This window comes from Monodon monoceros, unplaced genomic scaffold, assembly GCF_005190385.1.
Source record: "Monodon monoceros isolate NGI ecotype Baffin Bay Population unplaced genomic scaffold, NGI_Narwhal_1 Super_Scaffold_12, whole genome shotgun sequence".
Taxonomy (NCBI): domain Eukaryota; kingdom Metazoa; phylum Chordata; class Mammalia; order Artiodactyla; family Monodontidae; genus Monodon; species Monodon monoceros.
Window position 1 is genome coordinate 27,060,616 of NW_021703768.1, and position 25,525 is coordinate 27,086,140.

The window sequence follows — 25,525 nt, forward strand, 5'->3', positions numbered from 1 at the left end:
CTGGCCGCGTTGGGTCTTCGTTGCTGAGCGTGGGCTTTCTCCAATTGCGGCGAGTGGGGGCTACTTTTTGCTGCGGTGCGCGGGCTTCTCACTGCAGTGGCTTCTCTTGTTGCAGAGCACGGGTTCTAGGCGCGCGGGCTTCAGTAGTTGTGGCTCGTGGGCTCTAGAGTGAAGGCTCAGTAGCTGTGGCGCATGGGCTTGGTTGCTCCGCGGCATGTGGGATCTTCTTGAACCCGTGTCCCCTGCATTGGCAGGCGGATTCTTAACCACTGCGCCACCAGGGAAGTCCTGCTCTACTACTTTGGCTTAGAGAACTGTGTAATTCATGAGCAAAACAACGCCTTGAAATACCTGATTATGTCAAGCCAGCTGCTACTTTCCAGCAGGGAAAACCATTTTATATCTGTGTCCCAAAATTCGGTACTATTATCTGAAAAAAAGAAAAAGAGTAAAGAAGTCAGGCACTGTTTGCTGCTGTGCCTCTGCTGTAAAACCTGTGCTGTTCAGAGGCGCTGCCCCAGACTAGGCTGAGAATCCAGCATTTCAAACCTTCAGCTGAAATTGTTTTTGAATTGTAAACCCCTGGAATGGTGTGGTAGTCAAAAATAGACTTTCATTGCTCAAGTAAAAAGTGCCCTACAATCTGTATACTAAGCCACAGTCCACCCTGTAACTCAACAAGGAGAGTAACATGCTTTAGGCAGACAGAGTCGACATCCAGGCTGCTGCTCTTAGAAGAGGAAGATGCAACAGGCCACGTCCTAATGCCAAGGAGGCCTGAGGGAAGAGCTAGCTTCTGCTGGAATCCTAAACACACACGTTTACCTTGCACGCCAGACACAATCCTCCCAACCCACCTTGATACAGAAGCCCTGCATTTTACAGGAGTCTACTGCACGTCAGAGTTGCAAACTCAAATCAATGAGAAGGCAGATACCCCTGCAAGTACTGGATGGTGAAAACAGAAGTGGAGAATCACAGTCCTGGATCAACTAGTGCAATTTCTTACTTCTCCGCCAGGTGTCTGCTTTTTATAAACCTATTTTATAACACATAGCACAGTGTGTTCTAATTAGAGGTACACACTTGTTTCGCTTGGTGTCATATTCATCTTTATCTCCAATGCCTAGCACAGTTAGTGTGTATAATGGAAATTCAACAAATGTTGACTGAATGAATGAATAAATCCTAAATCAGACCACTAGGCTAAAAAGTCAAAGTTAGGAAAAGCTACCTGTAAGTGTGACAAATCTCAGAGGGTAAACACTCATTCAAGAGTGAAGAGAATCAACAGGTGACTGACTCTGATTAAATCTGATTCAAGTTCTGAACTGTTCACACTGGCCAGCCTGGGCAGGGAAGTGGTGGTGGCTAGGATGGGCATATTTCATTTTCTACTTTGCACATTTCAGATTAACTGAATGTTTTTTACACTGTAAAAATATATATATATATGCTTAATCGGAAAAAAATAAAATATTTCCACTTGGTGAGGGAGGAGTCCATTTAATAAGCCACTAAGGAAAACAAACAGATGATTCACTTTACAAAATAGCCGGTGAATACAGGTATTGCACAGTTCTACAACTTTTAAGGGAGAAGCTCAACGCTCACCACTGGGGAAGGAAGAGAGGAGGATGGTGGCTCTGTGTTCACTGCCCTGAGAAGGGGCAGTGGGGCAAGAACCTGGAGCAAAATGGTGGCAGCAAGTGTATCGAGGGCAGCTGGCCCTGTGGTGACTGGCCCCTCCACTCCATGACACCAGCCCTCACGGCCGGGAACCTCTGTGTACAGCCATGAGGAACCCAGGGAAATGGCACCGACTTTCACCTGATCCACACGGCATGTCTTTCCCCATCTGACAGAAAGTTTTTGCTCGGCATTCTTCTCACCTATCAGAAACAGCTGTTTAAATTTAGAGTAGGCCGTCTGGATTTCCTGCAGGGATAGGAAGTTGCTTGACAGGTCTTCAGTTTTAACAATTTCATAGGGTGGCCTGTGGATGGTCTTATAAATTCTAGGTAACAAAAAGTAACAAGAGATTAGAAGAGCAGGCATGAGTTAGAAAGAGTTCATTTTTCCTGAGCACTTCCTGGGCGCCCAGATCTGTGTGAAGAGCTCCCACTGAATCCTCCCCAACGAGGCAACTACTGCCCGCCGCCGCTCCCAGCCAGCAGAGGTGGGGATGCAGGAACAAGGGGCAGAGCCGCCCGGCCCAAGATGATGAAGTTTATCACCTGAGGCAACTTAACTCCAAAGTCTACTCCTTTTCTGTTTTGTATTCATCCAGTTTAGTTTTTTTTTTAAACTTTTAATTTTGAAAATTTTCAAACATGCAGAAAAGCAGAAAAGAATAACAGTGACGTATACCTTGACCTAGATTTGACAGCTGTCAACATTACAGAAATCATGCCACTTCCCCCTAAATGCTTCAGCGTGCATCTCTAAAAACAATGCAGCTGAGGTGCTTCATGATTATGTTACACTGACTCCTTTCAAATTAAAGGCGACCACTCTAAACTGTATCCCCAGCACTAAGTGCTTTATCAGCAGGTAAATTGAAATGGACCAACTACCAAGAACTGTTCCCTGCTTCTCGGAAAACAAAAACTGAGCTAACTAAACGATAACAAAATGTACAACAGTACCGACCCATCCAAGAAGTTCTTTTGGATTTGTAAAACGCCATCATCCTGTTCTTTGGGCAGTGCTGACATTTTCAAAAGGGCACATCCGCTGTGGCAGGACCAACACCATATCTGCAAAGGGGAATAAAGGTTTTCCAGATGTAATGTAAACCACCTAACAGAGGACAGGTAAGCTTAGCATTTGAATTCATACAGGGAAAGGTACACCTTCAATATGAAACAGCTGAATATATTCAACTTTGTTATGCCAAGGAATAAATGTGTTATACTCATAATGAAGAAGGCTGATTTAGTCTTAAAGACAACAACAACAGAAACTCAGGTCTAGGTGGTCACACTCAGACTCACTTATAGTCTAACATACAACTTTTTTTTTTTTTTTTTGCGGTACGCGGGCCTCTCACTGTTGTGGCCTCTCCCGCTGCGGAGCACAGGCTCCGGACGTGCAGGCTCAGCGGCCATGTCTCACGGGCCCAGCCACTCCGCGGCATGTGGGATCTTCCCAGACCGGGGCACGAACCCGTGTCCCCTGCACCGGCAGGCGGACTCTCAACCACTGCGCCACCAGGGAAGCCCTAACATACACCTTTTGACTTGGCTTTAGTGCTGGGAACCTGGATGATGATGATAAAAACGACAACACCATCATCATTATTATTATTAGGATTATTAGGATAGAAGCTATCACTGGAGTGCAGCTCATTATCTCAGGATTTTACATGAATTAAGTCATTTAATTCTCACAGTCACACTCTGAGACAGGTATAAGTATTATCCCCACTAACGACAAGAAACTGAGGCTTGGAGAGACCGAATAACTTCCCCAAGTTGCACAGTCAGTGCAGCAGTGACTTCTCAAGGCCGTGCTCCACTTGGATGGCCAAAAGGGGGCAGCTCCCACCATTAGAGAAAGTCCACACAAGAAAGCATGGGAAGTTGGTTATTCAACATACATTGGTAAGAGACTTGTACATGCAAGGCACTGAATTAGGTTGTGAGAGGATGGAAAGAGGGCTAAGGTACTTTGTCTACCTTCAAGGTGCTTACATCCTAAAAGGGGAAATAAATTTGCAAATATAATAGGAAGTAGAATGTGGTAAACCACAGGAGAAGGGAATTTCAATGAACAACAAAGGGACGGCAACAGAGAAAGAAATCATATGAATGCCCGTAAGTGACAGATTCAAGTGTTTAAGCATTTTTCTGGATACAGGGGGAGTTTCATTTGTTTGCTCTGCTGTATAGGAACACAAGGAGATTAGAACTGACTTGGGGGCAAAGTAATCTGCCAGGAGAGCCTGGAATGGAGAAGAGGGGAAGATTGGTTGGGGCCGGGGAGTACGGCTGTGGATTTTGTGCCCCGTATAAAGGTCTGGTTAAGGGTTCAACGGTGGCGAAAGCCCAGCACTGCTCTGCTGACCAAGCCTTCGGGCCCTGGCTCAAAGGCAGACCAGGAGGATTTCAGCTGCCCAGAGAGGTCCCCTCTTGCCAGTCATCTGCACCGTACAGACCACACACTGGTGTGCCAGCAGCATCCTGGGCTGGAGATCAGAGATCAGCAAACCCAGGCGATATTCTGCACTACGCTTAGAAAGTCAGAAAGGGGAACCGGTTTGGGGTATCAGGGGAAAATGATGAATCAGTATTGGGTGTGCTGGGTGCCTAGGGCCCACAGGACATCTGTGTGAAGATCCTGAGGAGACTCCCAAGATGAGGATTATGACTTAGGAGAAGAAGGCAGGACTGCAGCTCTGGACACAGGAGCTGCCTGCCAGCTTCAGTGGAAGAGACGTGAGCCCACCCCGGAGCGAGGCCAGAGGGACGCAGAACTGCTTCAGGAGCTGCCCAAAGAGTACCGACTCTGTAAGCTCCTAACGAGATGGAAGTGTTGGAACAGTGAGACAAATCAGCGGGCCCCTTGCTTCCCTCTTACCCCCTTTTCCAACGTCCCGCCCAGGCACTCCTGCCCCCTGGTGGGTGCAGTTCACTCTGAGGTGGGGGGGACACTCTTAGCCATGACTCGTGACACGTTCTAGGAAGTTAGGTGTTCTTAAGCCTTTTTATCTCCTCTCCTGGGGCAGAAAGAATCTGCTCTTGGTGACATTCAACCACAGCTCATTTCCTATTTGGGGCTCAACTGTCACCTCCCAGCTGAGGCACAAAGGGACAATTCCCTTACATTTGCTGTTTGAAACAGTAAATAGAAAACAAGCAAAATTCTTGGTCAGAGAGAGACTTCTCACAGGAATTTAGCAAAAGACATATGTCTTCTCCTATTGTAATATGTACAATTTCTGTCTGAGAAAGAGCCACAGGGTTCTTAGTAAGAATGACTTGACAACACACAAGAATCAGTGTGATAATCCTGTTTATTTGGTAGATCATTTTTTTTTGGTCTTTTTTAAATTGAAGTATAGCTGATGTATCATATAAGTTACAGGTGTACGATATAGTGAGTCACAATTTTTAAAGCTTATACTCCATTTATAGTTACTATAAAACGTTGGCTATATTATCCATGGTGTTCAATATACCCTTGCAGCTTATTTTATACCTAATAGCTTGTACATTATTTGGTACATCTTAAGGCGTCTCTCTTAATAGAGCCAAAGAGCTTTAGGGGAACCTCTACAATTGGAGGCTAGAAAGCAGCGTAAGAAAGAAGGAAAGGAACCACTAAGGAGGTAAGAGGACCAAGACAGCATCGTGTTTCCAAAGCCAAGATAGGAATTTAAAAGGCAAAAAAGGCGGGGGGGGGGCGGTTCACCCAGAACTACAGTGACTGACGGTGTGGAGAACGGGGCCACCCCGGCTTAGTGACTCTGAGCGTCAACAGCAGAGTGGGGGCGGGCAGAAGCCCTGCTGCAAGAGGAAAGGGGGTAGAGGCAAGCAGAGAGAATCAGTACAGTCCTGAAGTACAGGCAGTGCAGGCAAGGAGAACAAGCCCGCGCTCAACTGTTAAGGAAGGGCTTCTTCAGGTGAGGGAGACTTGAGAATGCCTTCAAGAGAGCAGAATCTCCGGAGGTACACGCGGAAGGGGCAGAGCGACGGAAGACAAATCCAGGGCAGAGGAGATCAAGAGCCCGGGCAGAGGTCTGGGTCGGAGATGAAGGAGCACAGAGAGACCACAGAAGGAGGAGGGAGGTCTTGTCGCTCGCTCTCCAAGACCCCTCGGGACTAAGGGAAAGGTGGTCGATGACAGTAAGAGAGTTAAGGGTGGGATCGCCAACTTAAAGAGCATGAAAAAATGGCTACCCTGGCCCCAGGGGAGAGCGACACAGGAACCAGAGGGAGTTCACTGACAGGCCGCTGAGCAGAACAGGGGCCCAAGTGAAGCAAGGTAACAGTTTTCACGTATCCCATTAAAACGCTCTGCTGTTTGGTCTGAACAATCTGTAGCTATGTTCACTAGCTCCGCAGCAAAAGCATAAATACTCAGGACTGGAGTACAGCAGAGGGTCCAGGAGGCCACAGTCTCTAGAATGGCGCAAGGGTATGACTGAAATCACAAATGATGCAGGTCTTCCCCGAACAGGAGTTAAGTGGAGGCAGGAAAGACCAGACTAGATGAAAAGTCAGGGTGAAAAAGCAGAGATACAGAAACGTTCTCGGACTAGCGATAACGGCTGTGACAACATTGTGAACATATTCACTGTCACCAGTGGTAAATTTTACATGATGTGTATTGAGAGCTGTGAATGTGTAATGTGTAAACTCCATTTTGTGTAATATTTTTCCACTGTCCATGCATCACAAGCTCCACTACGACTTTCAGGACACATAATTAAGGCTGATCTAATAAAATGAGAATGCCTTTCTACAGTTTCTATCAAAGTTCTGTTGCTGACTCCTCAGGACAGATCTTCTCAGGACAGTTTCTACTTCTCAGCCCCAAGGCCTGGCTAGAACAGAGTAGTGAAATTTCATATAATGCTGGATGGAGAAGCAGCCTATTCCCAAGTGTGTAGACAATTCATCTTGGTTTCTTCCCACAGAGCATACCCCTTCTCCTAGAGTCATCTATGAAAGGCTGACAGATGAAGACCCTCATGTTTATTCTTCTAAAACATTCTCAAAATGTTGTCTACAGATCCCAAGACCCTCCCTTACAGGTGGCCTGAGAATATTACTAAGATATAATTTGTCTTTTTCACTGTGTTGACATTGGCACTGATAGTGTTACAAGTGCTGGTGCCTTGGTACCAACCAAGGTATTGCTACCAACAGCACTGGTCACCACTGTATTCTTCACTGCCACAAACTTGAAGAAAAATAATTGTTTCACTTCAGAATGTCCATAATGAAGAACTAAACATTATGAATTATATTAATCTTGATCATTACATTTAATACTAATATTTTTTATATTCTGTGTGACGGAGTGGAAACAAAGCATGGAGGTGTTTGTCTCAGGGAAAAGCACCTATGAGACTGACTGGAGAGCTGAGCTACCTGCTGTATTCTTGTAACTGAAAGAGTGAATGACAGACAAACTACGGGTGTTCAGACTTTGGTATCTGGCAGACATTCATTCTTTAGGAAAAAAAAAAACAAAAAACAAGAATGAAGTGAGCCTATCCCCTTAAGGACAACAACTGACAATTTGTTGCCAATGATAAAAGTTGAACTTTCAAGCAAAAATTAGAATTTTGTAAAACTAGTCTCTGCCTTTTTAGCTGGACAAATTCCAAATATTTAAAGACTTTCCTGATGAGACAGGGATGATATTAACAAACGTGATTTTTATCTAAGAAAGCATGTCAATATTTGGATGGCCTGGGACTTCCCTGGTGGCGCAGTGGTTAAGAATCTGCCTGCCAATGCAGGGGACAGGGGTTCGAGCCCTGGTCCGGCAAGATCCCACATGCCGCGGAGCAACTAAGCCCGTGTGCCACAACTACTGAGCCTGTGCTCTAGAGCCTGCGAGCCACAACAACTGAGCCCACGTACCACAACTACTGAAGCCCGCGCACCTAGAGCCCGTGCTCAGCAACAAGAGAAGCCACTGCAATGAGAAGCCTGTGCACTGTAACAAAGAGTAGCCCCCGCTCACCGCAACTAGAGAAAGCCCGTGCGCAGCAACGAAGACCCAACGCAGCCAAAAATAAAAATAAATAAATTTATTAAAAAAAAAAAATTTGTATGACCTGTATAACCTAGTGAGCTAATACTTTCTAAACGACCAATGTATCATGTTTTTAAATCATGCATGTTTTAAGACCCATTCAAAGTACAAGACAGACCAATGGATTTTAATTTGGCAGTGAATGAAAAGTTCATTGACTATGTTTTCAGATTCCTTATTGCAATTAATCTTTATGAAACCACCACTTAGCAATTTTTCAGTATACTGTCAAAGAATAATATTTTCATATTCTCTGAAAAGGCTATTAAATACTCCTCCCTTTCCCAAATACACATCTGTGTGAGGCTGGATTTTCTTCATGTACTTCAACCACACCCCAATATACCACAACAGACTGAAGGAAGTGAGAAGATGTGAGAATGTAGCTGCCTTCTATTTTCAAAAATGTAAAACAGTACTATTCTATTTTTTTGTTTTGGACAATATAGTTATTTTTCACAGAAATTTTTATGTTAACAGGTTTTTTACTAAAATAAACATTAAGCAATTTTTCAGTTTTAATTTCTAATATGGCAAATATCAACAGATACAACCACATAAACAAAAACTCTGAGACCCTCAGTGCTTTTTAAGAGTGTAAAGAGTCCTGAGACCGGAAAGTTTGAGAACCACTGCTCTAAATCAAAGGTGGCACACTGGTGGCACGTGAACCAACTCTGGCCCAAAGACATGTTTTTTAAACATCTGAATCAGTTGTGAACAGCTGCACACATTTAGAGATTGGGAAAACTCACATAAAAATCCACGTCTCTGATTTCTCCTGAGAAGTCTGGACATCTGGCAAAAGCAGGCCCGTATTCCCACATGGCACAAACGGGCCGGCAGAGAAGAGCAGCCAGCCCTTCATCCAGGCAGAGGGTCTCTGCTTCATTGCAAGGACCACACTCATTACCCACCTGGCCTGCATACACTTCCGGGCATGTGACCCCTGCTTAGACATCTCACCTCCCATTACAGGAGTGACCTTTTTGGTGAACCAGCCATGTGCATAGCACAGCATTTGTCTGTAATTCTCATTCTGTACTCAATTCCCTGCAGTCTTGGCAACTCCCAACTGCCAATCAGAAACTGGAGTAACTGCCAGGGTCTTGCTTTCTTTGATCAGTGACACACTAAATATGGCTCCCATCCCAGTCTATTCTGTGAAAACTAAGCAAGCTCTCCATGTTGTCTCTGGGAGGAAACTCGGCCATGCCCATTTAAGATTAATGGTGTGGGCCAAAAGGAACCTTAAACTCTACTACCCTTACGGGGTCGGCTCAGCCTCAAAACAATTTAGGTGTTAAATTAGGCTGGCTTTCAACACCAGACTGGCCTGTAATCCCCCAAAAGCTCTTTAAAGATGTCTCTGCTAAGAACTCCAGTGCATCTGTGAAAACTTTAGAACTCTGACCCCAGGAGCCTCATTATCAAAGAGACTCCTCTAGGGAGTCCCTAAGATATTTTTAGATTGCTCTTGGACTGAGGACAAACTCTTTAATACCAAAGCCAAGGGCTTTAAGTAGGATAATCTGCCAGGATGGGCCAATGAGCAAGCCATGCATTTAGGGTTTCCAGATGCACTTACTGGTATGCCATGACCATGGAAGCGTGGCACATCCTCCTCAGGAAGAGGGGTGGGGACAACAAAGTATGCTGGCAACCTAGAAGAAAGAGATGTCATCGGTTTTAGTGCTGGAGTTAATTCATTAAATATGAAAGCTCAACGTCAATGAACACAGGAAGTTAAGCAGAGTGTCATGACATGGACCACATTTCCCTCTTAAGAAGAACCAGTGCGGATGAACCGTCTCTGTCGAAATCAATCAGGAATCTAAATCCTAGCTCTGCCTCTGATTCTGTGTAACCCTAGGTAAGTTACCCCACCTCTCTGGGTCTGTTTCCTCATGAATAAAATCACCATGGCAACGTACTCATCAAAATCCAGACTGTAGGAAACTATCAGTCAAGTGGCCTGGTTTCTTCAAATAAACTGCAAGAAAAAGCTAATAGTGTGAGACTCTATAGATTAAGAAGTTTAAGAAACCTATCAGTTTTCAAGATATCAATCTCATCGAATCTTTTTTTTTTTTGGCTGCGTTGGGTCTTCGTTGCTGCACGTGGGCTTTCTCTACTTGTGGTGAGCAAGGGGTACTCTTCGTTGCAGTGGGCAGGCTTCTTATTGTGGTGGCTTCTCTTGTTGTGGAGCACAGGCTGTAGGCACGCAGGCTTCAGTAGCTGCGGCACATGGGCCCTAGAGCACGCGGGCTTCAGTAGTTACAGCGCATGGGCTCAGTAGTTGTGGCTCGCGGGCTCTAGAGCACAGGCTCAGCAGTTGTGGCACACGGGCTTAGTTGCTCCACGACATGTGGGACCTTTCTAGACCAGGATTGAACTCGTGTCCCCTGCATTGGCAGGTGGATTCTTAACCACTGAGCCATCAGGGAAGTCCCTCACTGAATCTTGATTAATGATAAAACAGATAAAACGATGAAAAATAAATTGTTTTGAGAATTTATAAAACAATGGGAAAAATCTCAACACTTGACTGGGTACTGAATGATATTAAGGAATCAAATGTTAAATGTGAAAGGTGTGATAATGCTTTTATGATTATGTTTATAAAAAGAGTCCTTCATTCTTAGAGATGTAAAACTTAAATATTTATGAATGAAATGTGATGAGCTCTAGGATTTATTTCAAAATAGTTGGGCAGGACAGAGGAGGGGGAGGGTTGGAGTAGGTAGAGGCACAGAGACTAGCCATGAGTTAGTAACTGTTGAAGCTGGGTGACGGGTTAAAGGAATTCATCAAATTCTCTTTTCTTTTATACTGCTTGAAATTTTCCACTTAAAAAAAAAAATCTTAAAGGTAATTAAAAGGAACAAAGCTCCCATAATATTGTGATGTAAAACCAGGTTTGGGAACAACTGGTCAAGGCTAAGATACCTCAGACCATTAAAACGTAGAAGAATTATTTGGATTTAGAGGTTCCGAAGTGCTTGGAATACTTTCTTTCACGTCCGCTTGAGTGGGTGGGCTTACTATCCCTTCTTCAGGTGCTGTCACTGAAGCAAAAACCTCTTCACAGATCAATGACTCTCAAACTCAGGCTGCCTGTTAAAATCACACAGGAAGATTTACACATTCCCGGTGTCCAGGCTCCACCGCAGAACTATGAAATATCAGAGGTGTCAAAGCTCTCCAGGTGTGTAATCAGGATGACAGCTGTTGTTCTAGAAGGTCCTGCTAGTCAAAGTGTACAGCAGCATTACACGGACACTTAGAAGGAGAGCAGCCCCGGCCTGCAGGATCAGAATTTGCACTTCCACAAGCTCCCCAGGGGACTGGGCTGCACAGTCAACCATGAGAAGCAGCGCCTTAGATGGCAACTTACAAACAGACAACTGTTTCCCAGCCCTCACAGGAGAGTCGCCCGTGGGCTTTGTGTAAACCAGATTCTCAGCTCCTTCCCCAGAGGCTCATTCGACAAAGTTGGGATGGGGCCACACTGCTTTAAAAAGTTTCCATGTCTTCCTCTACTAGTGTGGTTGAACATTTCACAAGTTAATTGTGCCTTATAAACAGTCTTTCACCAACGGGGAAAAAAATGTCAGAACCCAGTGTACTAGCGTGTGTACCATGCAGTCACTGAAGAAAGGAGGCTGCAAAGAGAGGGACAGCTCTGCACCAGTGGGGAGGTTTGTGATGTCCCCTCCTGTCCCAGTGAACTCAAGGTGGTTCTACGGAGGCTCTGCTGGGAGACTCCCGATGTCTACAAGCAACTGACCCTCCCACCTGGGACAGCACTCATTTTAGTCACCAGGAGGAGTTTTGAATACAAAGTAAACAGCCTCTCCAAATATAAGCTGACCTTATTCAAGGAAGGTTGTATGATCCTCTTAGGCACCACCTCAGTTAGGGTGAGGGAACCCCCAAAGCGACACCACCAGAGCAGCAATGCCTTCCTGTGGCTGCATCAATTCCTAGGTTCCCCTGTGTTACACACTCCCTACAGGGTTGAGGACCTTCTTATACCTTCACAGGGAGGTGGCACGAAGAAAGGCTTTTCAGGAGAAGGCAAAGTAGACACTCAGTTTCTTATTCTTATCCAAACTGGCCGGGGTCTTCTCTTACCACTGGGGCTTTCATTAATTATTCACTGTTCCCAATTTATTGAGTGGGTCTTATAAGTCAGGCACTATACTTGGTACTGAGGATATAAAGATGAACCAAAACAGTGTCCTTGATTCCTCAGGACTGATGGGCTGCAGAAACAAACATTAACCAAATGGTGATACAGATAAGAATAAACTCACGATCGGAAGAGGTGCTAAGGAGAGAGGCACAGTGCAATGAAAGCTCTCACAGGAGACCTCATCTAGTCTTGGGAAGACTCCCTAAAAGAGACACCTGGGCAGAGATCTGACCGATGAAGTGGAGGTAACTCACTAGTAAAGCTGGACGCAAAAGGAGCATCCTAGACAGACCGCACAGGCAAGGCCCACAGGAGGGACTCAGGGTGGCTGGAGGGGTACACGCAAAGCTGGAGAGTTAGGCATGAGGCAAGCCATGAAGGGCCTGTTAGAAGTTTTATCCTCTCTACCATGAACAGCAAGGAGCCAATGAAGCAGGGGAGGAATGGATGCCGCGGGCCAGAGTGGGTGGGGGAGACCATGCAGGCAGCTACCACAGTGCCAGGTAAGAAACAAAGCACAGCTTTTCCTGTATCATCCCTGTGGGGCAGAAGCGCAGGGGCGAGTGCATGGCTGGGGCAGTCCAGGGGGAGTGTGTCTGCACCAAGTGCTCTGAGCAGCAAAATCTCGCTGAGGCTCCATTCTCCCCCCTGACCACTAATTAGAACCCCCTGACACCCCACTCCACCCACCTTCTCTACCTGGTATATTTCTGATGTGCTGACACCTATGCAAATACCAATGAATTTAATCAGTATGTGGCAGGATCCTGGGAATGGGCATGCCTTCTATCAGTGTCAACATCACATTACAAAATATCACCTCCTAGGAGCAGGGCTTTCTGACCTCCTCCTGACTGAGCGCTTGTTCTCCCTTTCCAAGCTTTGTGACTATAAAGAGGGGAGGAGGGGCAGCGTGGGCATGGGGGGTGTGATCCGACACCTGCCCTGCAGGCCCCTCCCCACTGTCACCCTAGTTTGTGCTGTAACGAGAGGGCTAACCTTATAAGTGTCTGAGACTGATCAAAATCAAAACTGATCTACTGGGGCTTTCCTGGTGGCGCAGTGGTTGAGAGTCCGCCTGCCGACGCAGGGCACATGGGTTCGTGCCCCGGTCCGGGAGGATCCCACATGCTGCGGAGCGGCTGGGCCCGTGAGCCATGGCCACTGGGCCTGCACGTCCAGAGCCTGTGCTCCGCAACGGGAGAGGCTGCAACAGTGAGAGGGCCGCGTACCGCAAAAAAAACAAAAAAAAAACAAAAAAACTGATCTACTGAAAAGGCCCCTCGGAACCGTAAGTACAAAATGCTCTAGGAAAATACTAATTTTTTGAAACTGTTGGCAGGGCGGTGAGGATTATGTTCCAAAACAGTAAGATTCAAGTTTCAAAAAAAGGATTACACAGAGTCATCCTTTAAAAATGTAGGTGAGATCACATCACGCCTCTGCTCAAACTCCTCTGCACTGCACTATAAATTCTGAAACCCTCTCTGCCCATCAGCACCCAGCCGGCCCTCTCCTCCCTGATCACACCTCCTACTGCTCTGTCCCCTGCTCACTCCTCTCCAACCCCTGGGCTCCTCGCTGTTCCTCACACAAGCCAGACAAGATTCCACCTCAGGGCCTTTGCACCTGCTGTTCCCTCTGCCTGACCAACCCTCCTGCCAACATCTCTAGCACGCCCCAGTCCCTGGCCTGATCTATTTTTCTCCATAGCACTTATTACCTCTTAATACACTATAATTACTCACTTATTCTATCATCATTTTCCTCCTCTAGAACGAAAGCTCCATGAGGGCAGGGATTTTTAGGCTCTATCTTCAGTAGCCAGGACACTGTCAGGCACATAGGAGACCCTTAGAAATGTTTATTGAGGGACTTCCCTGGTGGCGCAGTGGTTAGGAATCTGCCTGCCAAAGCAGGGGACACGGATTCGAGCCCTGGTCCAGGAAGATCCCACCTGCCGCGGAGCAACTAAGCCTGTGCGCCACAACTGCTGAGCCCACGTGCCACAACTACTGAGCCCGCACGCCTAGAGCCCGTGCTCCACAACAAGAGAAGCCACTGCAATGAGAAGCCCGCGCACCGTGACAAAGAGTGGCCCCCGCTCACCGCAACTAGAGGGGGCCCGTGCGTAGCAACGAGGACCCAATGCGGCCAAAAATAAATAAATAAATAAATAAATTTATATTAAAAAAATGTTTATTGAATGAATAAATAAAACGCTTGATAAAAGGAAAGCAAATATGATATAAATTCAGAAATGCCTCTAAAAGTTTTACATTTAGATTACAGATATAATAATGGGAAGGAAAAGACAAATTCACTTCTGAATGTTTTAAGGGATACTTTAAGGGTTTCTTAAAAAAGCACAGTATCAATGTGGAGAAAGTGGAACCCTCATACGTTGCTGATGGGAGTGTAAAAATGGTTCAGTGGCTATGGAAAACAGTCTGACAGTTCCTCAAAAGGTTAAATGCAGAATTACTATATGACCCACCAATTCCACCCCTAGGAATATACCCAAGAGAACTGAAAATACATGTCCATATGAAACCTTGTCTACTAATGTTTGTAGCAGCATATTCATAGTAGCCAAAAAGTGAAAAGAAGCCAGTGTCCATCAACTGATGAATGGATAAATAAAATATGGTATATCCATATCATGGGATATTATTCAGCATAATAAAACAATGAAATCCTGATATATGCTAAACATGGATGAGCCTTGACAACATTATGTTAAGTGAAAAAAGCCAGGCACAAAGACCACGTATTATATGGTTCCATTTATGTGAAATGCCAAGAATAGGCAAATATATAGAGACAGAAAGTAGTTAGTGGTTGTCTAGGGCTGGGGCAGTGGGGAGCAGGGGAATGGGGAATGACTACTAAGGGGTATGGGGTTATTTGGGGGATGACGAAGATATTCTAAAATTGACCGCAGTGATGGTTGCACAACCCTGTTTATGTGCTAAAAAACACTACACACTTCAAACAGGTGAATTGTATGGCATGTGAATTCAATCTCAACAAAGCTGTTCAAAAAGAAAAGCACAACACTGAGAGCTTACCTTTCACAGACTTTATAGCCTTCATTGACACTCACTGCTTTGTACTTCATGTTGCCTTTGGTCCGCTCCAGCTCCCAACACCAGTCCTGAAGTGTGTCAAACATTACGGCATGGTTCTTGGGGTCAGTAGCTAACAAAACAAATTGAGAAAGACAGTAAAATCTTGTCGGGAAGCCCTGGTATTTTAATGGTGTGAAAGTGGCTCCTCGGGCCCCAACTTCCTCCACTAAGCCCATTTTTATCCCCACAGAATGAACTCACTGCTTCATCCTAACCTTGTTCCTTTTTTCTGTCATTCATCCAAAATTATGAGTGAGGCTCTGTCTTTTGTGCTGGGCGAAAGCAGCTGTTCTTGTTCCATTCTGTGCAAAAGTAATTTATAGCTCCATTTTCAGTCATCTGACCATGAGATAATTTATATAACATAAAAAGATCCTGTGCAGCACTAAAAGACAGGCTTGGCACAAATGCTAAAATAATAAAATATTTTTAGCCCTACCAATGTGTGCATAAGATGGCAAACTCATTTGAACAGCATGCCAGATTGCTGAGTGTGAAGCCTCCTTCAGTGTGAAGATGCACTGCCCAAAAGAGGCGTTTTCAGTGTGACACCTGGTTTCTGAGGGCTAGAAACAAATCAGACAGCTATGGTGAAGGTCAGGGTCTGCAAGTCAAGGGCCACATCATGGTAACGGGGACTTCTGTCCCTAACCTTGCTGCTACCTGCTAGGAGGAAGTGCCCAGGAGCACTACTCTTGCAGCCCAGCAGGTGTGTCCTTGGTCCTCTCCCAAGCCACAGAACAGTTTGATGGGGGTGACGGGTGCCAAACACCCTTGGGTATTTTTTTTTTTTTTTGTGGTACGTGGGCCTCTCAGTGTTGTGGCCTCTCCGGTTGTAGAGCATAGGCTCCGGACGCGCAGGCTCAGCGGCCATGGCTCATGGGCCCAGCCGCTCCGCGGCATGTGGGATCCTCCCAGACCGGGGCACAAACCCGTGTCCCCTGCATCGGCAGACGGACTCTCAACCACTGAGCCACCAGGGAAGCCCAACCCTTGGGTATTTACACAAATCAGTTCATTCAAGCCTGTGCACATCTTAAAAAAACAAGCCTTGGGACCTCCCTGGTGGTCCAGTGGTAAAGAATCCACTTTCCAATGCAGGGGACATGGGTTTGATCCCTGGTTGGGAAACTAAGATCCCACATGCTACGGGGCAACTAAGCCCGCGCGCCACAACTACTGAGCTCGCACGCCTCAATGAGAGAGGCCACGTGCCACAAACTACAGAGCCCACACGCTCTGGAGCCTGTGTGCCACAACTAGAGAGAAGCCCGTGTGCCGCAATGAAGACCCGACACAGCCAAAAAAATAAACAAATTTTTAAAATAAACAAAAATATCAAAAAAAAAAGCAAGCCTTCCTGGAAAAACAAAGTGTTTAATAAAACCCCCACCTAATCCTTTTAATACAAACAGATCATAGTACAAAGGATGATAAGACAAATAATGATTAAAAAACAACAGTTAAGGGGCTTCCCTGGTGGCGCAGTGGTTGAGAGCCCGCCTGCCGATGCAGAAGATGCGGGTTCGTGCCCCAGTCCGGGAAGATCCCACGTGCCACGGAGCAGCTGGGCCCGTGAGCCATGGCCACTGAGCCTGTGCGTCTGGAGCCTGTGCTCCGCAACCGGAGAGGCCACAACAGTGAGAGGCCCGCGTACCACAAAACAACAACAACAACAACAACAACAGTTAAGCTTACATAGCACTTAGTACGCCAGGCACTATCCTGAGCATATTACAACATATAATAACTCAATCCTCACAACCCTACAGGGTAGGTAATATTATTTCCTCCATTTTACAGATATGGCACAGAAAGGCCAATTAACTTGCCCAAGGTCACAGAGCTAGGCAATGGCAGAAATGGAATTCAAACCCAGGCAGCAGTAAATTTCCATAAAGTAATAAATGCAAATATTAATAAATTCCCCCATGGACATAAGTAGTAACAATACTCCTAGGACCTTTTAGCCAAAGTACATTTGTGAATTATTAAGCCTGAGTAAAATGAAAGATGTTCAGACTGCAAAGCACCCACCTCTAGAAACCCCTACTCAATCAAAAAGCAAATTGATCAACTCACATCTATCAGTTATAACCTTTACTCATCAAAAAAAATGGAGGGTGGAAGGAGAAAAGAAGGCTAGAATTCAGATAGAATAGAAGATGCTATATATCCTGGGCTTTCTGGAACAAAAAGCCACCACAAGGTAATGAGCTCAGTAGTTGTGGCGCGCGGGCTTAGTTGCCCCGCAGCATGTGGGATCTTACTGCCAGGGTCAGTCAAGGTAAGGGTTTCGGCACACAGATCAACACATGCTGGGAAGCCGAGAAACCGTCCTGTGCTGGGTCCAGACCAAGAATCAGGATATAAGGAAGTGGCAGAATTCCTAAAAATAGAGTATGATTTTCAAATGTAGACCCAATAAATGTTTATGTAAATTACAGCAATCAACAAAGAAGTCGTATTTTGTATATCTCATATTGCAACAAGCTGTTGTCAGCCAGCACCCAGCTAATCAGCACTTATACATATGGCTACAGTGAAAAGATCATTCACAAAGATGAACTTACTGAATTAAGGAACAAATTTTGTGTCGGCCTGATAGTAGTGCTAAGTATATTTTACGTCAGTGGAGCTCTCTGAGCATAATCTGTCCTGAGTAAGCAGTTACACTCTCAATTAACCCTCATTTAATGACTGCACCCTGTGTGCCATGCATTTAACAATTTGTAATTTTCACAACACTTCAAGGGAAGCATTAACAACACTATTTTTTGAAATGAGAAAACAGAGGCCCAAGAGTTAAGTGCCATCCCCAGGATCACACAGCTACTAGGCAGCTGGACAAGGATTTGAACTCAGGTGGGACAGACCTTTTCTACTAGATCACCATAGTCCCCCAAATGCAAGCTACTCTCTCAGATATCTACATCTCTGCACACACCAGTCCCGCTGCCTCAAATACTCCTGTGTGCCTACCGGCCACTCCACATCCTTCACCAGCAGTTCAGGACCAGCCTTTGCCCTCTGACAGCCCTCCCTCCCCCAGCGTGGTCGTTCCCTCCCACCACAGGACACATCACTCTGTTTGACTTGAAGCTCTCAGAGGGCAGGGATTTAGTCCTGTTCATATCCCCAGGGTGCGTGACCCACAGCAAGCGTTCGGTAAACATTTACCAAATGAGCAGTTAGTGACAAAGCAACTCTGCATTCCAGAAAGCATGATATATGCAGTTAAACTAACATGCCACCTCCCTGATGAAAGGCACATGGCACTCAGGATGAGTAAACATCAACTTCACGTTAAGAGTAATGGGCAGATAGGAAGGTAATGCACAACATGATAAATATAATTAACACTGTTGTACGTTATACACAAAAGCTGTTGGAGTCAGTCCTAAGAGTTCTCATCACAAGGAAAAAAATTTTTTCTATTTCTTTAATATTATATTTATATGAGATGATGGATGTTCACTAAACTTACTGTGGCCATCATTTCAAGATGTATGTAAATCAAATTATTATGCTGTACACCTTACACTTATACAGTAATGTGTCAATTATATCTCAATAAAACTGGAAGAAAAAAATTAAAATACTGTTAATAATTTGGAATTAAAAAAAAAAGAGGAATGGACAGAGCAAGTGGACAGACGGAGGAGGAGAGATCCAGAGAAGGAAGAAGACAGACATCTGTGGAAACACTGTACAAAGCTAGGCATTATTAATAGCTAATTCAGATGACCACAGTTTCTTACTTAAAAGACCGCTCTCTTTTTCAGGGAATCGAATGGAAAACATTTGGAATTTTAAGTTTTCTAACCAAACTACTTTTCTGATGTGCTCTCTTAGGTACAACTGTTCCATTCCCCATCCCCCAAACATTTGCTATAAGGCATGTTCTGGTTGTTTAAAAACTTTCTAGAATGCAAGACATTTTTTAGGGTCTCATGAAATGAAACCAAGTGTATTAAAGTGAAAAACAGAATCCAGGGGCAGACAGAGTGATTTTAAACTTGTCTCAGTTTTGCTTCTCTATAGCCTCACATTCCCAATCATAATATATTGATTTTCTTTCATAAGCAACAAACAAATAATCCCTCACAAAAAGCAAACAAACCTAAAAGATAAGTTAAAGAAACAAAGATCACAGGAAAGAAATAGAAACCTTTTTTTAAAAGAAATCTGAATGACTCACCCAAGCAAGAGGCGACCCATTGCTAGAGAAGAGGGGAACAAAACCCACGGATGGGTTTTCTCCCAGAAGTTGCAGGTAGGAACTGGAAGGGGCCTGCCTACCTGCGGATGAAAGCTTACCTGTGTGGTTTTGTGCTGCAGTCGCGTAGGAAAACAGAAACAATCGTTTCAGCAGTTTAGGGGCCTGGGTATGATGGATTATGCCACTGACAATCTGGAAAAGAACCAAGCGATGGATACAGTCATGCTTTTGGCAGATAAACACTGAGAGACAAGACCCAAGTTGTCTAGGTCTCCGTAATGCTAATGGGCCCCGATGGGCAGCATGCTAACTAGCTCTCATTGAGGTCTGTATCTGTGATGTGATCTCTTGAAATAATGCCAAGTAAACAGAACGCTAACCATTTTGTCAAGTTTTTAAGAGCTTTGAGTTTCTAGGGCAATTTTTAAAAGTCTAATTTCTCAAAAACAAAGCACTAAAAAAACTTAAGTCCCATTTTCAGATACTCCAAAAGTCTGACATGTCAAAGATACATAGCTGACCAGATAATAACCAAGATGCTTAGCTATTCTGTTCTACTTGTTGTGGCCTTAAGGAACTTCTTCTAGAAGATAAGGCAATCAATCCCTCATGCTTTTTGTTTGAAGTTCCAAATAAAAGTATGTTTGGATAGATGACTAAAATCATCATTCAAAATAAAGTTTCTGGCTTCTCAGGGAATTTTCCATGTCTACACCACTCTTTTTCCAGCTCAGAACAGATACTGGAGTCATGTTTATTATTCTAACTGATCTACCACACTACCTGAAAGAAAACTAAGAGTATACCTGAAAAGAAGGCATAACTCACTGCAGCCAAAGACAACAGATAAACTGGTCTCTCCCTAGGCTTCCCCCTGATGTATCTACCATGACAGTGGCAAGTCCGAGACCTTCAATATCTTAAGAGAAATCTTGGAAGCTACAATAACCATTGTGACCAGTTTGCCCAGTTACACGTCTCAATTTGCTGCAGCAACCAGATTAAGTAAGGGACCAAAAGCACAGGCTCATTTGGTGGCTCACTCTGCCCATGACCGTGTACCTCCCCCTCCTTCCACACGTAACCACGACCTCCCAGATGTCAACTCCTTCATGCCGGGAGCTGGGGGTCACTTCTGGAAAGGCTGTCAGAGGTGGGGAAAGGGGGTTGCTTCTAGCTGCTCCATCCTCCCCTTCCCCTGACGGCCTTCTGATCCTGGTTTACCACCTCCCACCCTCTGCAGGCTCTGGGAATGAACACATTATGAACTGAAGGATTAAATGCAGCCATGTGCCAAGATAATATAGTCCTGCTCTACCAAATTCTCTCTCAATTCTAATCAAAGCACATGCGATTATAACCAATGTCAACTTTCCAGAATGAAAGGCTCCCCTCAACCTTCGTGCAATGGAAGCAAGAACTGAAGGGGGGAAAACCTGATGGGAAATAAAACCTAAAAACACATGCGACTAGTTACCCTTTTGACTTCCTCTTCTTTTGTGTACCTCAGACAAAAGTGGAATACCCGGAGGTCTTTGCAGTGGATGATGAGTTTCTCAGGGTATTTCTTCAGCTGTCCAAAGAGAGTCTTTTTTTTCTCATCAAACACTACACATCAACAATGAAATCAAGAAGGGAAATCATGTTATAAGACAACAATTAAATGCTAAAGAAACAAGGTAGACTATTAACTTCCAAGGGCGCCTCTCAAAAGTGGGAGGAAAGGCACCAGCTTCTAAGTAACTGTCAACAGGGCCCAGTCCCATCCAGCAGGGGCCCTGTTCTCTGGAACAGCCAGGGTTCCTCACTCCTCCCCAGGAAGCACAGACCCAAATGGACTGGCCACTGATGGCAGAACTGACTCCTGCAGAAAACCCAGCTCTGAAAGCTGAGATTACGAAAGATGGGAGATCACTAGGGATCTGCTTTTGGGACAGTCAACTCCCAGGTTTATAGCTAGGGCCCCTCCTGACACCCTCCTCCCTTTCCCAGAGTTTGCACCACGCAGAACCTGTTGGTGCTGGGAACACCATAAATGGCTACTGAATGATTTCTGACAAAGCCCTGACTACAAAAATAGAGAAGTGGAGCCCAGAGAGGCTTTGTTTAGTCAGAAGAAAAGACACCCGAGTGTGGTATGACAGACCTTTATCAGGTGAGCCTTTAAAGTGAGATCTGCACAGCTAACATTGACATATGATCAATATCTATCATGTAATGGCACCGTGGAGTATTAGAAAGAACAGGTTCCATGTTCAAGTCCAAGCTCCTCCAGCTAAGCGACCCCAAATAAGCCACTTCGCATCTCAATTTTATCATCCATAAAACTGATTTTAATAAGATAAATATGTGAAGAAATTTCAGTAAACTACAAAGGACCAAAAAAAAAGAAAAACCTCATCATTATCAGCTATCCTTTCAAAGGCTGGCAACACCCCAGGGGAAAACATACTCACCGCCATAAATCTGATCAACACAGTGGAGGGTAATGTCATTTTCTCCTATAACCTTATTCTTAAACTGCGTTTCCTAAAAAATTCAAAAGGAAACAACTGTGATTCCTTGCTATGCACTGTGACATTTACAGGTAAAGCAAATCACCATCCTCCACGTGCATATAAAGAAAAATGGGGAGTGGGTGGGGGAAATGGGTGAAGGTGGTCAAAAGGTACAAATTCAATTATAAAACAAGTCCTGGAGATGTAATGTACAGCATGGTGACTAGAGTTAATAATACTGCATCGTACATTTGAAAGTTGCTAAGAGGGTAGATCTTAAAAGTTCTCATCACAAGAAAAAAATTGTTTAACTATGTGATGTGATGGATGTTAACTAAACATATTGTGATGATCATTTCACAATATTTACATATACCAAATTCATCACGTTGTGTATCTTAAACTAATACAACTTTAAATGTCAATTATATCTCAGTAAAGCTAGAAAAAATAAATGAAAAGGTATACATCCTACACAAACAAACAGGGAAATGTTGTCACATCCCTAGGAAAGGGACGATGGAGTGAAGTGTGTGAGAAATGCTGCGAACACTTGTTTTCAAACCCAGGCAGGACATGCCATTGCCAGCTGCTCCCAGGCCAACCCACCAGGCCTCATGCACGACACCCTGAGAGATGCTGGCAGGTGGCACATAGGTTCAGATTTCTCCACACAAATGCAGACAGGTGAGTGACAGAGCTACGAGAAGGCAGGAAGAAAACCCCAGGAGATTCAAGCTCTGTAAATGCTGCCTCTGTACAGGACTAGGAACCAGGCCGCTACAGCAACAGCTGCACAGAAGCCCACGCTGTCAGGTGGCAGGGTTCTGGCGTGGCTGGGCCAGCCGGTTCCCATTACCACCAGCGCGCCCTGAGGGGTGCGGGTGTTCCCTCCTCACTCCACTGCTCACTCTTCCTAAGGCGGACAAGTCTTACAAGCACAGAGCAAACACAAAGTAAACCCAAACTCAGTGCTGCATTCAGCACCAGTGTCATAACTGAACTCAGTTCCTAAATTTGAGGAAGAGTTCAATATAGAGAAAACATGGGGAACTAGTATATTTGGGGAGATGTGATTCCCATGAGTGATAGGTACTGTGCTGAAATACAGAAGAAAATTAAAAGCTGACGGTGTCAACCTACGAGGTCAAACGCAAGCCAGCGTGACGTGAGGCACTGGTGAGAAACTGCAGAGTGGTCCTCCCGCCGAAAGGAGATCCCAAAGGAGAGAGAGCAGACTAGTGGTGAGAAAGACTCTGGACTTTGTGTTTACGTGCGTTAGGGGCGAGTTATTGAGAAGCTGGGAGAAAAGACAATGGGGCCACCAATGCAGTGCTCCCACAAACTCAGCCAAGTGCAGTTCATACATACATCATTATCCAATGCAGATTCGTCATCGCCCAAGAAAGCAATCTTGAAGTCTGTGCAGACAAGTCTCCCATAGATTCCACGCTGACAGGAGTCTTCCTGGACACACTTCAGTACTGTGCTGGCTTCACAGAGCAGCTGTTCACCTGATCGAAACCAAAACAAGTCCTCCTTAGAGTCCTCAGGCAACATGCAGAACGCAAACAGTACAAGCTTCCCGGCTCTATTCCTGTAAGACAAACACACACTACAACACAGCACACGGGAGCTGCAAAACCTAGGGGAGAAGATGAAGCAGAGTGGGGACTGCGGAGAAGTGAAATCACAATGACTCAGATACACTTTTACATGGGGCACTTCTCTATCTTCTCACTGTGAATAATGGACATGTCCAAACAGGTAGAAATGATCTCGGCTACACTTACAAACACAGATCTTACTGCTTTCATCACCTGGACCCAAGCAGAAGTTCTGGAGAAGCGGTACCCAAGTGAGCAAAGCCAGAAGGGCTGGCCAGCGAGCTCTGGCACGTAGCTCTGGAGCCCCCCTTCCTGTGAGGGTGGGCCATTCCTCACCCCGGAACTGCGGAAAGAGGGCGGGTGCCTCCCTGGCCCGGGGCCCTAAGGCAGCTTCCTCAGGCACAGAGGGTGCAGCACGACTGCACTCATTCTGGCTCCACGGACAAGGATGGGAGGAAAAGGGAGGTCAGAGGTTTGTGGGAAAAAAACCTGTTTCCTCTCTTTCTTAGTTGAGAGTATTTCCTCTCAGTGTGTCACCTTTCCTGCTCTATCTGCAGACGCCCAGCAGCATGAGAGCTGTATTTCCTGGTGATAGAGAGTACTTCTCACTATAGTCAAAAAGATGAGGATTTAGGGATAGGCAGGAAGTGGAGAGGCTCATGAGGGCTGGATGCCTGCGTAAGGGCAGGAAAAAGAGACGGATACAGGGGAAATGAAAAACTAAGTGTAAAATTAAAAAAAAAAAAAAAGACTAAGTGTAAATACTTTGTGACAAGAAAGAAAAAGGAATTTTCTTCTCATCCAACAGGTAACCATCTTCTCCTTAGAATCTCCCTCTGGACATTTCCTTCACTGTCTTTAAATTTACCATTTGGCTCAAAATTCATTTATTCTAACTTTGAATATGAAAACAAAGAAGAATTCCAGACACTAAGACTATCAGGGGACACATATTATATTTCATCTTGTTTTTTTCTCTCTTCCAAAGGGTTAATTACAATGGAAATACAGGAAGATGGCTCTGTCACCAGGTCAGCCTCTACACAGACCACCGGGCTTGAAGAAAACAGTAAAGTCAGGGCCTCATTAGGGGTTAAAATAGTCCCAGAAAAAGTGCTTCAACTGAATCCGAGGTAGAAGACACGTGAGCAAGGCTTCCTGTGCTTTCAACTCCTGGTGGAAAAAAACTTTAATGGTGAGCCTCTCCCAAGACCAGGCAAGCCATATGGGTCCATGGTCAGGCAATGGAGACCAGAAGTTGGCACACAGGGGCTAAAACGACATCCAGGAGAGGCTCTGCAAGCACGGCGACCTGCACCACACTTGTCAGCTTGTACATTGTTCAAAGTCTCAGGTCATGGGAGGCACGAGCTGGAAAAGATCATAGTCTAGTCTAGGAAACCTGGGCTGCACACCTAGAAGAGGCCGTCAGGAATCCAGGGGAATGGAGAATGTACATAACACTAAGCTAAAGACAAAAGTAAATTTCAGAATTTACAATATAACCCAAGAAGAGGAAATACAATAGGATATATGGATTGAGGTTGAGGCCATTATTATAGGGAAAAGCCCTTGAAACTTAAAAACATTTTTTAAAAAGTCAGAGATTCTGATATGTTTACCAAATAAGGTGGATCAGTCAGAAACCTGTACATATTCATATCCTCTCAATAAAATGGAATAAAATTAAAAGAACCAGAATGAGGACTCAATTGTTTTGGGAAATGTATCTAAAAATACTTATGAAAAAAGCTATTTGGGACTGGAAAAAAGAAAGTAGCAAAACAATCGAATGCACAACTCACTGGATAGCCCCATATATGGAGAGGCTACACCACCAAGAAGTTTGTTTCTGAAATCAGAAATGATTAAAACTACAGAGTCACTCTCCTCCATCAGAAAGAAAGAAAGAGAGAAAGAAAGAGAGACGGAAGAGAGAGAGAGAGGGAAGAGAGAGAGAAAGAAAGAGAAAGAAAGGAAGGAAGGAAGGAAGGAAGGAAGGGAAAGAAAGAAAGAAAGAAAGAAAGAAAGAAAGAAAGAAAGAAAGAAAGAAAGAAAGAAAGAGAAAAAGAAAGAAAGAAAGAAAGAAAGAAAGA

The 25,525-nt window shown here is 44.9% G+C and overlaps 1 protein-coding gene across 2 annotated transcripts in view; it reads right to left on the bottom strand.

Moving 5' to 3' along the window:
• The window catches only part of MTMR12 (myotubularin related protein 12), a 65,791-nt gene that overhangs the window by 13,175 nt on the left and 27,091 nt on the right, over positions 1-25,525 (bottom strand). For both annotated transcript variants that reach the window (XM_029217328.1, XM_029217329.1), the window contains exons 3-11: positions 23,194-23,336; positions 21,781-21,853; positions 20,802-20,932; positions 19,423-19,516; positions 15,043-15,172; positions 9,362-9,437; positions 2,653-2,759; positions 1,893-2,017; positions 352-430 (exon numbers count right to left, since the gene is read on the bottom strand). In XM_029217328.1, the coding sequence (XP_029073161.1) occupies positions 352-430; positions 1,893-2,017; positions 2,653-2,759; positions 9,362-9,437; positions 15,043-15,172; positions 19,423-19,516; positions 20,802-20,932; positions 21,781-21,853; positions 23,194-23,336 (958 nt within the window). The remainder of the gene's footprint in view (positions 1-351; positions 431-1,892; positions 2,018-2,652; positions 2,760-9,361; positions 9,438-15,042; positions 15,173-19,422; positions 19,517-20,801; positions 20,933-21,780; positions 21,854-23,193; positions 23,337-25,525) is intronic.